This window comes from Arachis hypogaea, chromosome 17 (genome assembly GCF_003086295.3).
Source record: "Arachis hypogaea cultivar Tifrunner chromosome 17, arahy.Tifrunner.gnm2.J5K5, whole genome shotgun sequence".
NCBI classification, from domain to species: Eukaryota; Viridiplantae; Streptophyta; class Magnoliopsida; order Fabales; family Fabaceae; genus Arachis; species Arachis hypogaea.
This window is the reverse complement of record NC_092052.1, coordinates 92,651,095-92,667,873: the sequence shown is the minus strand read 5'-3', so window position 1 is coordinate 92,667,873 and position 16,779 is coordinate 92,651,095. Positions and strand designations below refer to the sequence as shown.

The window sequence follows — 16,779 nt, the reverse complement described above, 5'->3', positions numbered from 1 at the left end:
AATCAAAAGGTTATATATTATAAAAGCCATTTTAACAAACGGTTAGAAGAAAAATAAATGGAAGCAGAACGCGGAAGAAGTGGGGAAGTGGAACGTCGAAGAAGAACGGGCGCTTAAAATAATTTTTTATATCATTTTCAAAAATATCATTTCTATTAAAATGAAATAGATTTTTTGGGACAATGGTAATGGAGGCCAAACTGAATTCTTCAGAAATTTTAGAGTCCCTCAAGCATTGGCAAGGTACCATATACAACTAGGACACAAATTTAAGGGTCATGGAGATAAAATCCTTAGCTGTCGTAGAACCTTAATTCTTAGCTGTTTTGATACATCATATGCATCAGCTGTGGCGTTGGCAGAGAAAGCAAAGGTTCTGCTTCTAGCAAATATTGTTGGAGGTGCACAAAATATCACACCTGATATATTCCAAATTGAAAGAGAAGGATTTATGGATTATGGCTGGATTCAGCTTTGGTTATGTGATTCCGATGAGATCAAGTGGAGCTTTATACCATGGTGTGCCTCCTAGTGGCCTTTTTGAGAAGCTAGAGCATCGATATATAAGCAAATGTCCACTGAAAACGCGTCTCTTCACACCTGCGATTGCTCGAGGCCTGCAACAGTTGGAAAAGCTAGATATATTTTCATGTGATGAACTGAAGCATATACTTGAAGATGAGGAGATAAGTGGACAGGATCATAGGGTGATCTTCTCAAAATTGAAAAAACTTCATATTATGGGGTGCCAAATGCTAGAATATGTAATCCCAGTTACTTTTTCTCAAGGCCTTGTGCAATTGGAGTCTTTGGATATAGATTATTGTGGTGAGTTGAAATATGTGATTGGAGAATGCAGCTCAGATGGTGATACAAGTCATCAAAATGGAATCAACATTGAGTTTCCTGCGCTTCAGGTGCTTCGACTTACTGATAATTGGAACATGATTGGCATTTTTCCCCAGTGTTACAGAGCAGCATGGCCATCTCTGCATAAGTTTTATTTGGAATATTGTCCAAAGCTTAAGATAATGTCCATTAATACTTTCAAGGCTAATGAATGCAAGGTGAGCAAAGTGATAAGGCCTAGTTAACTTGAAATTACTTTCCTTGTATATTATCCAAAACAAAAATTATAAAATAAAAAATTATAACAAACTAAAATTAGAATCCAAAACAATAAACTACCAATTACTTTCGTATCTTTAAGCAGTTAACTTTTACCTTTGACTTTATTTTGGTATAGATAAAATCAAAGTATCAAGGCAGAAGAGCAATGCTAGCAAGCGTAGTAATAGGAGGAACTTTAAAATCCCATCAGTTAAGTCAAAATTTGAGTCATCTATATATGAAGATGGGTGCATCTTCATAAATTTTATAAATGTTCTTTTCTTTCCACTTAGTGAACTGTATAGAGTCATCTATCTCAGTTCTGTTTTCAATTGCAATTCTTATCTCTAAGGCAACATGTTCTGCAAACATATCAAAAGTACAGCCCTACCAATACAATTTTATATGTTCAACCAAAATACCTAATGTTTTATATCTAACATAAAGCTTCCCTTAACAATCAAATTAACAATGAAGAAAGAAAATTATCAATGAACAAAGCTGAGAAAGAAACACTACTCACAAAAATTAGAACCTTGCAGAAGACGCACAAAAAGAAGAGGAGGCACGAACAATCAAGCGAAGGGGTGGTGTCTGAGGCTGGCAGGGGCGCAGGTTCTGAGACCGGCGGAGGCAAACACATGCAGGAGGCTGGGCGGTTGTTCGCAAGTGAAGGCTGGTAACTGGGAGTGCGATTGATGATGGTGGAGGTGGTCTGAGGTGCGAGATTGGAGGTTGGAGTGGTGGATGTCTGAGACCTGAGACAGGAGGCAGAGCACGAGCGGCCAAGCACGAGCGGCAACGCACAGACAGAAGCAGAGCACGCAGAAGAATCACGAAGCACGAGCGGCAACCACAGTCCGGAGGCAGAGCACGCAGGAGGAGGGAGAAGGAGATGAAGAACTGACCAGGAAACAGTGAAACCAAAAGAAAGTTCTGAAACAAGGTTTGGTTTTTGACAAGGTAACCTAAGTAGCTATAATACGAGGGACTGGGAGAAGGCACTCAAAAACTAATCCCCTGAAACTAAAAGAAGGCGGTTTTGATAAAAAAAAAAACAAATTTTGGCGCAAAGTGAAATTTAATAAGTGGCATTGAAATAACTATGTATAACAAATTTTTTAAAATTAAAATTATATCTAATTTTTAATATCAAATTAAAAAAGATAAAATTACAACAAAAATATATTCAATAAGTTATAGAATAGAATATTGATATCTAAAAGATAGATATTTTAAAAAAAATATATCTAATAATAATTTTAAAATATTTAAATTAAATTATGTTCTTAAATTTTTGTTATATAATAATCTGAAAAGATAAATATTTAATAAAATTAATATTTGAAATTTTTGTTTTTTTTTATATTACTAGATAAGATAGATAGTCACCAAAAAAAAGATAAGATAGATAAGATGAGATAACTGCCTCGAATTATATAAGTCAGAGATTCTTTAGTTACATTCTTTATTTCACACACATATACTTTATAAATCCATCTTAATTTGAGCACTGGAATATCCTTGCTAGGTACATATCCAATCTAACAACTGTTTTAGCTCACAAATTTCCAATTCATTTCACAATCCGTACCAAAGATTTTTAGATAAGTAATTTTTTCTCCAATTTTTTTACATTATTTATATAATTTTATATTAATGTGCTAAAGAGTTCTCTTGAAAAAAATTATATAGAGGTAAATTTTTTTAATAACTATCATTATGTGATTTAATGTTCATTACTATGATTTTTTACTATTAAAAAGTTGTAATGTGCTTTTCCTCTTTCAAGAAGTTGTAATGTGCTTTTCCTCTTTCAACGTGCTTGCTAAACATATCCTAAGTGTGTGTTTGGATTTACGTTGAGCAAACTGGAGTTTGAATGGAATTGATTTTGTAGAATTGATTTTGGGTAGAAGTGAGTTTGTGCCAACATAATTTATGTGTGGCAATTTTTACTAAAATTGATTTTGATAAAATAAATATTGTTTGGATAATATTAGTTAAAATCACTTCTAGATAAATAATTAATTAATTACTAAAAAAATATAATATTAAATTATAGTATTATTTTTTAAGTATATTTAATCTTTTTTAATATTTTTTATATAGTATTTTTTTATAGTACTCTATTTTGGTATATTATAGTTTTTTATTGTTATAATAAAAATTAATATTTGTTTATGAAATTAAAAATAACATATAAAAATTGATAACTTTTTTAGTATTTTTTTATAGTAAAAATTAATATTTATTTATTAAATTAAAAATAATATATAAAATAACATATTTTAGTATTCTTTTTTAGTACTCTTAATAATCATATTTTTTTTATTATTTTAGGTTCTAATTTTTTACAAGTTATATTTTTATTATTATTTATAATTAATTTTAATTTTAATTTATCATTTTTAATAGGAACAATAATACATATTATAAAAAATTAAAATAGTAAACAATGTACAAAAATTAGAATAATTGTTTTAATATTCTCAGTATTTATTTAAAAAAAATTATGAAAAAATCAATAATAACTAGCAACAACCTAAATGTGTTTCACAAACACACTCTAAGTGTAGAAACTAGAAAGTTTTCAACTATAAATTATGTTGACACAAACTTACTTTTATTCAAAATTGATTTTATTCAAATTCCAGTTTGACAAATTACAATTCAAACACACACTTAAACATTTAACGGCTCTTTCAAGCTCATTTAGTGAAGGCTATAATTGTATATATTATGCCTTCTTGTCACCGTAAAAAACTATTTATATTTCATTTAATATAATATTAAGAATATTATTGAGATAACATTTTACTGAGAAAAAAAAAAAAGAAAACATTGTTTATATCTTTATATTTTTTCTTTTTACTATGTGATTTTTTTCCAAAAAATAACATTTGCACATTGTTAATAGCAATAATTCTATACGTATATTTTATATATGTCATTATTTTATTGAAAATATTTAATAACTATTTTTCATATTTATTTTGTAAATGATTATAAAAAGAGAATGTAATTGAGAGATTATATGTATAAATTATTTTATTGGGATACCAAAATTTATCATTTCTACTGTTTAATTTGAAAAATATTAGTCTTTTAATAGATAATATATTTTGCAAGCTTATTTTTATTCTAATTTTAGTATAAATTTTTTGTCACATTTTTAATTATATCAAATTTATGAAAAATAAATAAATATAATTAAGTTTTAAAAAAATACAACTTTTTTTTAGTACTTGGTTTATGCACTACTTTACGGTTAGAAGAAAAAGACTGAAGAGAGGCTAAAATTAATTTTTTTATATGTTAAAAATCAATTTATTTGCTGGATCGAAACACTACATTATAAATTAGTTTTGATAATATCATTGTCAATATTCTTTGTTAAGTTTTGATTTTTTTATCAATTTTTAATTAATTTTTCTTATTCATAGTATAGATAGTTTTTTTAGAATTTTTTTATGTTCACTGATGTATATTTATCAAAATATAATATTATAATTTTGTAACATGAAATTAATTATACTCATAGTTGATTATCTCATAAAAATATTATTTAAGTAATCTAATTTTTAATATACTTTATATGTAGATATGGAAATTCCAGAACAACGAAAGTGGATGTACAATAGAAATTTACCAAACCGAGGAGGATTACGACAGGAATTTGTCAATGGTGTTCGACATTTTATTGATACAGTTAAAAAACAACCTCAATTTGTACTCGAAGGTGGTGTACTTAGATGTCCTTGCAACAAACATAAAAATAAGATTTTTTTAACTCCGGATGAGGTTTTACTAGATTTATATAAATATGGTTTCATGCCAAGATACTGGTGTTGGGATTCACATGGAGAGAGTCCTTTGCACTTGAATGTAGATCATGATAATCAAGAAGGTACATGTTCTTCTCCGCATGCTAATGTGCCAATAAGAAATTCGTATGAATCTATGGTGGTCGATGCTGCTGGACCAGAATTGATGAGTCAATTTGAAGAACACATGGAGGAGCCTCCGAATGCAGAAGCTAAAAAATTTTATGATTTATTACAGTCTGCTCAGCGCCCATTATTTGAGGGATGTATGGATCATTCAGAATTATCAATGGCAGTTAAAATGTTGAGTATAAAAGCTAAAGGGAATGTATCTCAACAGATCTTTGATGATTTCGTGAAAGCTATGAAAGAAGTGATGCCGAAGGATAACTTACTTGTCTCCAGTTTTTATGAAGCAAAGAAGTTAGTATCAAAACTTGGCATGGAAAGCAATAAAATTGATTGTTGCATTAATGGTTGTATGCTGTATTACAAGGAGGATGATATACCAAGAAAGGAATGTAAATTTTGTCATTCTCCAAGGTACAAGATAGGTAAAAAGGGTAAATCAGTGCCTTTGAAACGAATGCACTATTTACCGCTTATACCTCGTTTAAGAAGACTTTATGCTTCAATGAACACAGCACCTCACATGCGATGCCATTTTGATCACGAGTTTAAAGGAGTTATTGAGCATCCATCGGATTCAAAAGCATGGAAGTATTTTGATAGAAAACATCCACAATTTTCTCAAGAACCACGCAATGTCAGACTAGGATTATGTGCTGATGGATTCACCCCTTTTGGTCAATCTGGTAAACAATATTCATGTTGGCCAATAATTGTCACTCCTTATAACCTGCCTCCTTCTATGTGCATGAAAACTCCTTACATGTTTTTATCCATGATTATCCCTGGTCCTCGTAATCCCAAAACTAGGATTGATGTATACCTGCAGCCCTTGATTGATGAGCTAAAACTACTATGGGAAGATGGCGTTTTAACTTATGATATTCATTCCAAGTCAAATTTTGTAATGCGAGCTGCATTGTTGTGGACTATTAATGATTTTCCTGCATATGGAATGTTATCTGGATGGATGATAGCAGGCAGGCTAGCATGCCCATACTGTATGGAACGAACAAAGGCATTCCAATTAAAAAATGGGGGAAAGCCATCATGGTTTGATTGCCACAGACAATTCTTGCCAGATAATCACATGTTTAGAAGAAACAAGGATGCATTCTATAAGAATAGAATTGAAAGATCAGAACCTCCGCCAAGATTGACTGGAGAGCAAATATGGGATATAGTTCAGAATTATGATAAGATAAGTGATGTTGAGCAACTTGAGATAGAAGGATATGGAAGTATGCATAATTGGACCAAAAGAAGCATATTTTGGGATTTGCCTTATTGGCGTCATAATTTAATCCGTCATAACCTTGATGTAATGCATATTGAGAAGAATGTATTTGATAATATATTCAATACTGTCATGGACATTAAAGAGAAGACTAAAGATAATGCAAAGGCTAGAATGGATCTGTCATTATACTGCAAGCGAAAAAGTTTAGAACTGCCAGTACAAAGTGGAGGTAAAATTATAAAACCCAAAGCAAACTACACATTTACCCTCCAGCAAAAGAGGGCAATATGTGAATGGGTGAAAGAGTTAAGGATGCCTGATGGATATGTTTCAAATTTAGGGAGATGTGTTGACATGAAAGAGGGCAAGTTATATGGAATGAAAAGTCATGATTGTCATATATTTATGGAACGTTTACTCCCAATCGCTTTTAGTTCATTGCCAGAGCAGATATGGAAGCCAATAACAGAGTTAAGTCAATTTTTTCGAGATTTATGCTCAACATCGTTACGAGAAGATGTTCTCAATAAGCTTGAAGAAAATATTCCAATTGTGCTATGCAAATTAGAACGTATTTTTCCTCCTGGATTTTTTGACTCAATGGAACATCTACCTATTCATTTGCCATTCGAAGCATTGCTCGGTGGTCCTGTGCAATATAGATGGATGTATCCTTTTGAGAGGTACCTTAGTCACACCTCTATATTTATTCTCAAATTTCTTTTTACTGTTTTATGAAGCCAATTATTTTTTATTTGATTTTTGTTATGAATTTTTTCATGATAGGTTTCTCCATCATCTTAAGAAAAAGGTCAAGAACAAAGCACATGTTGAAGGATCTATCGTTGAATCATACCTAATTGAGGAGATTTCTCACTTTTGTGAGTACTATTTTAACCAAACTAGCATCAACGCAAAGCAAAATGATGAAAGTGATGATTCAATTGAGCAAAATTTGTCTATTTTTAATTTGCCTGGTTGTTTGGCTGATGAATGCAAAACTCGTTATTTAGATGACAAAGAATTCAGTGCAGCCATGAATCATATACTAATAAACTGTGATGAAATTAAGCCATATATTGAGTGAGTATTTATCTTCCTATATATATTCTTACTATTAATAATATTTTCTGATATTAATAATTTTAATTTATTTGAAATTTATGTACTATAGGATCTTTGTGGACTTCATACGCCAAGATCATATTACTTTAAGTGATGAACAAGTTGATCAATTTATTGAAGCGGATTTTGCAGAATGGTTTAAAAATTATGTAAGTCAACATGATTTGATAATCTTATTGTACACACATTTTTTGGTAGATGACATATTATATTCTAACTTATTGGTTCTTATTTAATACAGGTTCATGATCCTTTAAATAATGTGACAGATTCGAATATTCATTCTTTGGCATGGGGTCCTTTGAGAATTGTTAAATGTTGGCCTATCTACAAAGTCAATGGCTTCAAGTTTCACACAAGATCTCACTCGAGTGGAAAGTCAACTCAGAATTATGGAATATGTGTCAAAGGCACAGGTTATGGTGAATATGAAAATGACTTCTATGGCCAGCTTGATGAAATTATTCAAGTTGAGTATACTGGGCTACCACTAAAAAGAGTTGTACTATTTAAATGTGAATGGTTTGATCCCACGATCGGCAAAGGAACAAAAGTAAACAAAGAGTATGGAATCATACAGATTCGAAAGAATCGACGATATGTTAAATATGATCCGTTTATCATTGCACATAAAGCAATTCAAGTATATTTTGCACCTCATCCAATGAGCAACACCAGAGAAAAAGCAGAATGGTGGTTTATATTCAAGACTAAAGCAAGAGGTGAGATTGAGATTGAAACAACGGAGGATTTTGCATATCAAGAAGATGACACAAATCAATCTAACAATCATATCTCAAATGATATTGACATTATTGTTGATTTACTGGATACTAATAGTACAAGATATGAAGAAGAAGAAGAAGAAGAAGAAGAAGATAATGATGATGATGATGATGATGATGATGATGAGCTACTTGGGGATGAGGACGAAGACATGGATGAGGATGAGAACGAGGACGAGAACGACGACGACGAGAACAATGAGGATGAAGATCAAAATGAATAGTATGAAAAAGTCCACTAAGAAATGTATTTATTTGTATTTTTTTTTAAATTTTTAATATACCTTAATGTTATGAAAAAGTATATGACTTTTTTATTTTACGTGATTTTTTTATTGTATTTTATTTTGACTATTTTTTAGAAGATTGGATATAATTTATTGAGAAAGTCTAGGGGCCAGCACTTTTATTAAAATTTGGCCAGCAATTTAACCATAATAAAAAATGAGTAATTCTCCACCATTAGATGTAATCTCACACCATTAAAAACACTACTGATGGCTACAAATCACAAAATTTGCTGGACCCCTAGCACTCCTCTAATTTATTTTTAAGATTTTTATATATGTAATTCTTTTAGATACACTTTATCTTAAATTTGTTAAAAAATTAAATTTTGAATGATTATAACGTAAATAATTAAAAGAATAAATTAAAAAATAATATGAGGTAACTAAAAAAAATCAAAATTAAATATAAGATGGTATATAACAATTTGTATAAGAAATTTAATATTAAATATAATAAAAATAAAAGAATAAAAAAATAAGAAAATAGAGTATATAAAAAAAAAATAAGAAGATAGAGTCTCTCAAGTTTAACTAAAAAAAAGTCAAATATAATATACAATGATAGGAAAAAAAACTAATAAAAATATAGTCAATTTAGTTCTAAAATTTTGGAATGAATAAGTATATTTGTTAAATTTTTTTTTATTTAGTACTGAGTAGTACTACCTGAATTAAAAGAGTTATGATGAATAATAGATTAATTTACTAGTATTTTATTTTAATGGTTGATCTATAATGATTCAATTAATTATTTTAAGATTGTAATTTATTTCATATTTGATATTATATAAAAATAAATTATTAACTTAATAAACAATTAAATAATCAAAAACATACATTTAATGAAAATATAATTTTATTTTTTAAAATATTAAAAAATATATTTAAAAAATAAACCAACTAAATTTCATGGTAGCCCCACCAGAAGTACCCATTTTGTTGGCGTCAGGCACAAAATGACTTCCCCACCAGAAGTTTCAATTGGCGTGCGCCCCTCCTGAGATGACGACTAAATTCATTTCGCGGGTGCTTTGCGAACAATGGCCTTGCGCATTTTTGTAAAGCTTTCTGCATGCGTATTATGGGAATTAATATATTTTATTTATTTATTTATATAAAAAAAGCCTGCATAAATAAGCGCTAACTATCTATTAATCCAATTTTTAAAAATATGTATAATAATAAATAAGATGTTAATTGGTATGATGATTATTTCATATTTTGATCAAGAGATTTTGGAATTGAAAGGTGCAAACAAAAACTGTACCTTTTTATAAGTTATATATAATTAAGGTTATTTTAGGAAAAGAAACTTTATTTTAGAATAGTAAAAATATTTAGGACAAATCATGGACTAATTTAAAATATAAATAATATTTTTATACTAAATTTTAAAAGTTTTCAATAAATATTTGAAATCTGTTTGAAAATTGATGAACTTTCAAACAAAATTTACAAATGATGCTATTTTCGTCCCAAATTTGTGGGAAAAATTTTGTCTACTTCCAAGGGTTAGTTATAGTAAAAGCATTTAAGACTAATTATAGACAAATTTGGGATAGAATTAATATTTTTCAAAATGCGTCCCAAATCCGTCTAAAGTTATTGCGCATATTCAGATGGAATACGGACGAATTATAGTTTTTGTCCAAAATTTGTTGCTAATCTGTATGAAAATTTTGGCGCCATCTAAAAAAAATTTGGCGCCAAAATTTGGGACAAAATTTAGACAAATTTAGGATAGAATATATTATTCAAATGTCTCCATTAAAAATTGTTCAACATTTGTCTCAAATTTGTCCGAAATGAAAAAGTCATTCAGACGGATTAAAATTCGTTTGAAATTTTCGTCCGAAAAAACCTTATTTCTAGTAGTGTGAGTATATGACAGAAGCAATATTCTTCTATTAATCTTTTAAGCCTATCAACTGTTTGATACATTGTGTCAACTAACCCTCTAACCACATTTTGGTATGAGTATATTCAATCTTTATTTGGATTAGTTGTGATTGTGCAGATCATGGAGGAGAACCCAACGAATCCCAGTCATTGTGGAGTAGTGTCCTCACCCTAGATGACAATGCAACCCATGAATTGAAGCATCCGCTCATCACCATAAACGATGTTGCTCAATGGCTTGAAGCCTTCCCACAAGGAAGCATCATCGGATGGAAAGATATAGTGAGTAAATTCTTGGCCAAGTTGAAACCACCCCAGGAAATTGGTAAGCTAGAGGCAGAAGTGCAACCATCCACACAAGAAAAAGGAGTGATGGAAATTGAAGGTGTAAATGCAGTCATGAACCAAAACAAGCAGATGCATCAACAAACTCTGCAACAACTGGAGTTGATAGCCAGAAAAATCGATCGGCTGCAAGTTACTGCAGTAAATGCACACAACTCATGCTGGAGGCCTTACTCTAATTTGAGAATGGAGGAATACCAAAATCAAGGACAAAGGAACTTCAATCATAACAACTTCAGCAACAACCAAAGTTACCCAACACTAGGGGTGGCAAAGCGGGCCGCCCCGCCCCAACCCACCCCGCCCCGCCTAGGCCCGCTCTATAAACGGGACGGACCGGCCTGCCCCACCAACTAAAATGGATTCAAAATGCTAGCCCGCCCCACTTTATGGCGTTTTGGCGGGTTGGCGGGCTAGCCCACTTCTTTTCTTTTTCTTCAATAAAATTCATTAAAATTAACAAAAAAATAATAATTAAAAAATCAAATACAAATAAAAAATAGTAAAAATTATAACATAATTTTTTTACTATTTTTTTAAAATTTTTAACTTCAATAAAATTGTTCAAAATAATATTTGTCAATAGAATCATCTTTATTTTAAAAAATAAGTCACATAATTTGAACATATATACGAAATTGTAAAATAAAATAAATAAAGTTAATAACTAAAAGAAGAATAAAAACAAAAAATGAAAAAAAAAGTGTTTAAAAATTCTATAATTATTAATTTTATAATAGTAATCACTCTTTTATTTAATAAAAAAATAAAAATAAAAACCTTCGACCCGGCGGACTGGCCCGCCCCGCCCTGCCAAAATCCGCCAATTTGGCGGTGTGAGTTTCGCGGATTTTTTTAATTTGGCGGGTTCCAAATCCTAGCCCGACCCGCCTTTTTTAGCGAATTTAGCGGATCGGCCTGACGGGCTCGACCCGTTTTGCCACCCCTACCCAACACATAATATCAACCATTTCCAACACTCACAAAACACACATCCCCAGCCTCACAACCATTCTCAAAATTACCAGAATACCTCTTCCACATCCACATTTTACACACACAATACCTATGCAATTAACCCACAGAACTTCCTGCAACAACCATCCCAACTCATACACTTACAACATTCTCAAAGAATCTCTAACTTAGAGATGAGGATGGAGAAACTCATGGAAGCTCAAGCCCAGATAACCAAAAATCAAGATGAATCACTCAAGAAACTTGCGAAAAACATTATGCTATTAGTTGAGTAATTCACAAAAACGAGTAAAGAGAAAAGGGCAAATACTTTCCCCAGAGCCACTGAAGACAACCTGAAAGACAATGAAAAAGCTGCTAGGTGGGAGAAATGGAAAGCAATCATAGAGAAAAGTGAGAGGGCTATGGAAAAAGAAACAATCATCAAAGAAAAGTACCACAGAGAAGTTTCTCAAGAAGAAATAGAGGAAAGGAAGCCCACAGTAAGAGGAGAAGATCAAAGGCAACAGAATTCTCAACTTCCATGATCAAAGGATGGAGGATGTCAAGCTAGTGACAATAAAGAAGCGCTTGTTGGGAGGCAACCCAACCTGAGGTAGTTTTCTTTTCATAGCTATTTTAATAAAAAGGTTAATTAGCGTTATCTATATTGTAAGAAGCTAAGTTTGGTGTTACACACCAAAACAATATAAGGGAGAATGAAGGATTCTAAGTTTGGGATTCCACAAAAAATTTCATCATAAAGCACATTCTCACCTTCTGCATAATGCTAGCTTCAAGCATTTAGATAACTTAGTTAACTATTCTGCTGTTTCCTAGTTTTTAGTTCTATTACCTGTAGCAAGGAAAAAGAGTTTCACATCTGGTTCATTTGATGCATGAGAACCATTGGCAAGGTACTAAGTTTGGTGTTCCCACACCAAAGTAAGTTCAAAAGCCCACAAATAATTCATGCATGCTAACCACTTTTTTTTAAGTGCTTGGGGAACAAGCAACTTTCAATATCATTGCAGAGGTTCATACAAGTTTTTGGAAAGATTAAGCATCATCAACCAAAGAGATGAAAGAAGAATGTGAGGACCAACAATGATGATGAGGAGGAAAGCAAGTAAACTCCAAAAGGTTGTATTGTTAAGTGATTATTTTACATCAGACACTGCTATGATTTAGAGTGATATTGTACCCTTGTCTGTCTGTTTGTCTGGTATAGTCTTTCTGTAATTCAATAATTAAGATACTTAATTATTTACAACACTATACTCCCCAAAACTTGCTTGCACTCAATGTCTCAAAAAGGCATCACATAACAGTTCTTTGAAAAGAAGGATTGAGAAATTAAATAATTTTGAGGCAAGCAAAAGATTAGGAGAAGTGGTGGTTCTAGTTGTATGATTATGTATTGAGGTTGCATGCTTATGAAAACTTGCATGGGAGCTCATAAGCAGGATATGGAGTTCAAAGAAGTATTGTGGAGATTCTCAAACATTTATTGATCTAAGAAGCAGCAAACAAAAGAAAATAAAGGAAATACAAAAATAAAAGAACATGGCCCAAGGTTCTGAGCATCAATTACTAGGCAGAAAAAAAATAAGAACTCAAAGAGTTATTATCCTGGTAAATGCTTGTGGTCGAATTGTGTCAAAGAGAGAGGCTTGAGCAAGTAAATTCTTAGGGGTGCTTTAACACCTAATACCTTAAAACCAACTGGTTTAGGAGTATTGATTGAAAGCTTATCTAAAGAGCCGCTTTGAGACATGACACTTAGAGTCAAAGCCAAAACAAAAAAAAAAACCATAAGCTGCTTCAAGGTGATTACCTATAGAGAGATCTCCATGATATCATTTGAATGAAAGTCCTAGGACCTAAGACTTCCAAGATGTAGGGACTAGTAAGCACTGAAGTCCTTGCATGAGCATATAATTTAGAGTTCACCCCACTGTCACTTAATCACTTCACTCACAGGACATTACAAGTTATTCTTCAATCCATTCTAATTGAAAGAACCTTTGAGCATAATTCTTTTCTGCAAGCAAGGTTTAAGTTTGGTGTTGTGATGACAAGTCATCTTATACTAGTTTTCTCTTAGTAATTTTTCATTTTTAATAGGTTTTATACACTTTCTTGAGTTACAAGTAAGCCATTTGGGTGGAAATTCATATGTATTTGGATTCAATCAACCATGAGTAAATTGATGCATTTTCATGAGGTTTTGTGCTATAATTGCTTATATGTCAAGAATGATAATAAGTCTCATGATTTTAGCATAGCTTTGATGCATTTGTTGATTGATGACAGGTGACCAAAAGGCTTGGAGGAAGGTTGAAGAAAGGGGATGGCAGAAGGCAGCAAAACCACCCTGGGAAGAGCTCAAGTTTGTGCCAATATTTGCCTCAAACTTAAGGTCAAACGTTGGCTTAAGAAAGAAGCCCTGGAGAAGCCAACGTTTGCACCAACGTTTGCCTCAAACTTGAGGTCAAACATTGGTTCAAAACTATACCCTGGAGAAGCCCAAGTTTGCGCCAACGTTTGCCTCAAACTTGAGGTCAAACGTTGGTGCAACAACTAACCCTGGAGAGCCAACACTCACGCCAACGTTTGCCTCAAACTTGAGGTCAAACGTTGGCGCAATTAATACCCAGGGAGGAGCCAACGTTCACGCGAACATTTGTCTCAAACTTGACGTCAAACGTTGGCATAATTTAACACCCAGGGGAGGCCAACGTTTGCCTCAAACTTGAGGTCAAACGTTGGCGCCAAAAGGTTCTTGGAGGGAGCACGTTTGAGTTCACGTTTGACCTCAAATGTGAACTCAAACGTGAGTGACAGATAATCACCGTTCTGCATAATTTTAACACTCCAATGTTTGAGTTAAAGTTTGCCTCAAACTTTGACTCAAACATAAAGGCTCCAAAGTCCAAATTGCAAACAGATTTCTTTCCATGTCCAAGAGCAACCAACTAAGGCTATCTTCAATCCAACTCCATCAAGGCCAAGGCCCAAATTCAAGGTTTCAAGACCATTAGAAGAAAGTGTATAAATAGGAGTTAATTTGACTTAGAATGGACGTCAATTTTTACTTTTGAATTTGTACCTCTTGGAGGATTTTAATTACTATAACTTGGATCCTAGAGGAGAATTCAATTCTCTTCCTCTTTGGTTTCTTGTTTTCTTTACTGCAATTCTTGCTTGAGTCTTGGGTGTTAAGAATTGAGGAAATTCTGTCTCAATCTCACCTTGAGATTTCTCTTTGTTTCTTTCACTGCACCATTGGAGAATTGAGATTTGAATTCAAGTTTTCTTACTGTTTTGATCTTTAATTTGTTGCAATTGCTTTCTGAATTGGATTAAGGAAGGTAGTGAGATCTAGACTTGATTTTCTAGTCTCTTGACCCCTGAGATCTGAAATTTCCTTTTTAATTCTTCTGTTGAATGCTTCTTCAAGCCAATTTACATTTTCTATTTGAGGTCTACTTCAATTTAATTCATCTTTTACTTTCCTGATTATTGCAATTTACTTTTCTCTTGTTTAATTTCCGCAATCCCAATTCCCAATTCCTTTTACAATTCAAGCAATTTACATTTCTTGCACTTTAAGCTTCAGTCATTTACATTTCTTGCAATCTAAGTTTCTGCAATTTATATTTCTTGCACTTTGAGATTCAGCTTCTTTAATTTCTCTGCACTTTAAATTCTTGTCAATTATCCCTCTCCCTTTATAATTCATGCAATTTAGCTTCTGTCAATTATAAATCACTCAAATCAACTCTTGTTCGCTTGACTAAATCAACCACTAAACCAAAATTGGTCAATCCTTCAATCCCTGTGGGATCGACCTCACTCACGTGAGTTATTATTACTTGATGCGACTCGGTACACTTGCCAGTGAGTTTTGTGTTGGATCGCTTTCCACACATCATATCCTTCCACGGTCCTCCTTTAGTAGGTAGCACTTGAGTTGACAGCAGCTCATTAGAATTCAGATTATACCAGGAACAAACCACCTTCTTCCACAACGGACAATCCTCCTTAGCAAACCGCCACCACCACTTAAACAACATAGCTGTGTTGCAAAGCATAGCATCCCCAACTCTCAACCCACCTAGTTTTTTAGGGGCCTGCTGATGCCAGGACATTTCGGCCAGTTTCACTGACCTTTTCTTTACTGTTTTAGGATAGTTTCATGCATTTTCTTAGGAAATAAGCAAGTTTTGGGTAGAATTTCACTTACATCTTGATTTAAGCAAACATTGTGAACTTTACATGATTTCATGAGAATTATGCATAAATTAAATGACAAATTGGATGATGCATGACTCATAACTTGGATTAGAGCTTTGATGAGTTTTATTTGCTTGATTTCAGGATAAAGAAAGCAAGGAAGAGCCACGTTAGTAGTAACTAACGTGACCACTAACGTGGAATGGGAGCTAGATTACAACGTTAATAAAAAAAGTGATCGCCAATAACGCCTTCGTGAGCCATCATAGCCCACGTTAGTTGCCACGTTAACTACGTTAACGTGGAAGCTAACGTGGAAGAGAAGTAAAGCTCCAATGTTAGTGGTAAAAGTGAATGCCACTAACGTTGGAAAAAGGGGCACACCTAGCCACGTTAAGTACATTAACGTGAGCTCTAACATGGAAGGAACAAAGAAGTGCCAACGTTAGTGACATTCACTTTTGTCACTAACGTTGGACTAAGCCACTATTAGCCACGTTAGTTGCCACGTTAATTGCATTAACGTGGAAGCTAACGTGGAGGAAAGGAATGATGAGCCAACGTTAGTGACACTCACCTTTGTCACTAACGTTGGAGATGGCTATTACTACCACGTTAGAAGTCACGTTAACCTAAATAACGTGAACTCTAATGTGGGAAGAAGGGGTGTTTGGAGCGTTAGTGACAAAGGTAAGTGTCACTAACGCTCTCGAGGCTAAGGCATGCCCACGTTAAGAGCCACGTTAGTTATACTAACGTGGACTCTAACGTGAGAAAAATGGGGCTAAGAGCAACGTTATTGAAAAAGGTAAACCCCAATAACGTTCGCGAAG

General features: G+C 32.7%; 2 protein-coding genes across 4 annotated transcripts; both read left to right on the top strand.

Moving 5' to 3' along the window:
* Positions 1–458: 458 nt before the first annotated feature.
* On the top strand, positions 459–1,094 carry LOC140180653 (uncharacterized). Its single transcript, XM_072221914.1, has one exon. It carries the CDS (start codon positions 459–461, stop codon positions 1,092–1,094), a length of 636 nt encoding a protein of 211 aa, XP_072078015.1.
* Positions 1,095–1,935: 841 nt separating this feature from the next.
* On the top strand, positions 1,936–8,538 carry LOC112766630 (uncharacterized). Of its 3 annotated transcripts, none has more exons than XM_025812528.3 (5): positions 1,936–2,073; positions 4,715–6,989; positions 7,093–7,389; positions 7,481–7,580; positions 7,673–8,538. In XM_025812528.3, the coding sequence occupies exons 2-5, from the start codon at positions 4,717–4,719 to the stop codon at positions 8,438–8,440; spliced, it is 3,438 nt and encodes a 1,145-aa protein (XP_025668313.2). In that variant the 5' UTR covers positions 1,936–2,073; positions 4,715–4,716; the 3' UTR covers positions 8,441–8,538. The 3 variants fall into 3 exon arrangements, with proteins under 3 accessions (XP_025668313.2, XP_072079075.1, XP_072079074.1); XM_072222974.1 differs by lacking the exon at positions 1,936–2,073 and having other exon boundaries at positions 4,567–6,989; positions 7,093–7,187; positions 7,320–7,389; XM_072222973.1 differs by lacking the exon at positions 1,936–2,073 and having other exon boundaries at positions 4,567–6,989.
* The last annotated feature ends 8,241 nt before the right edge of the window (positions 8,539–16,779 follow it).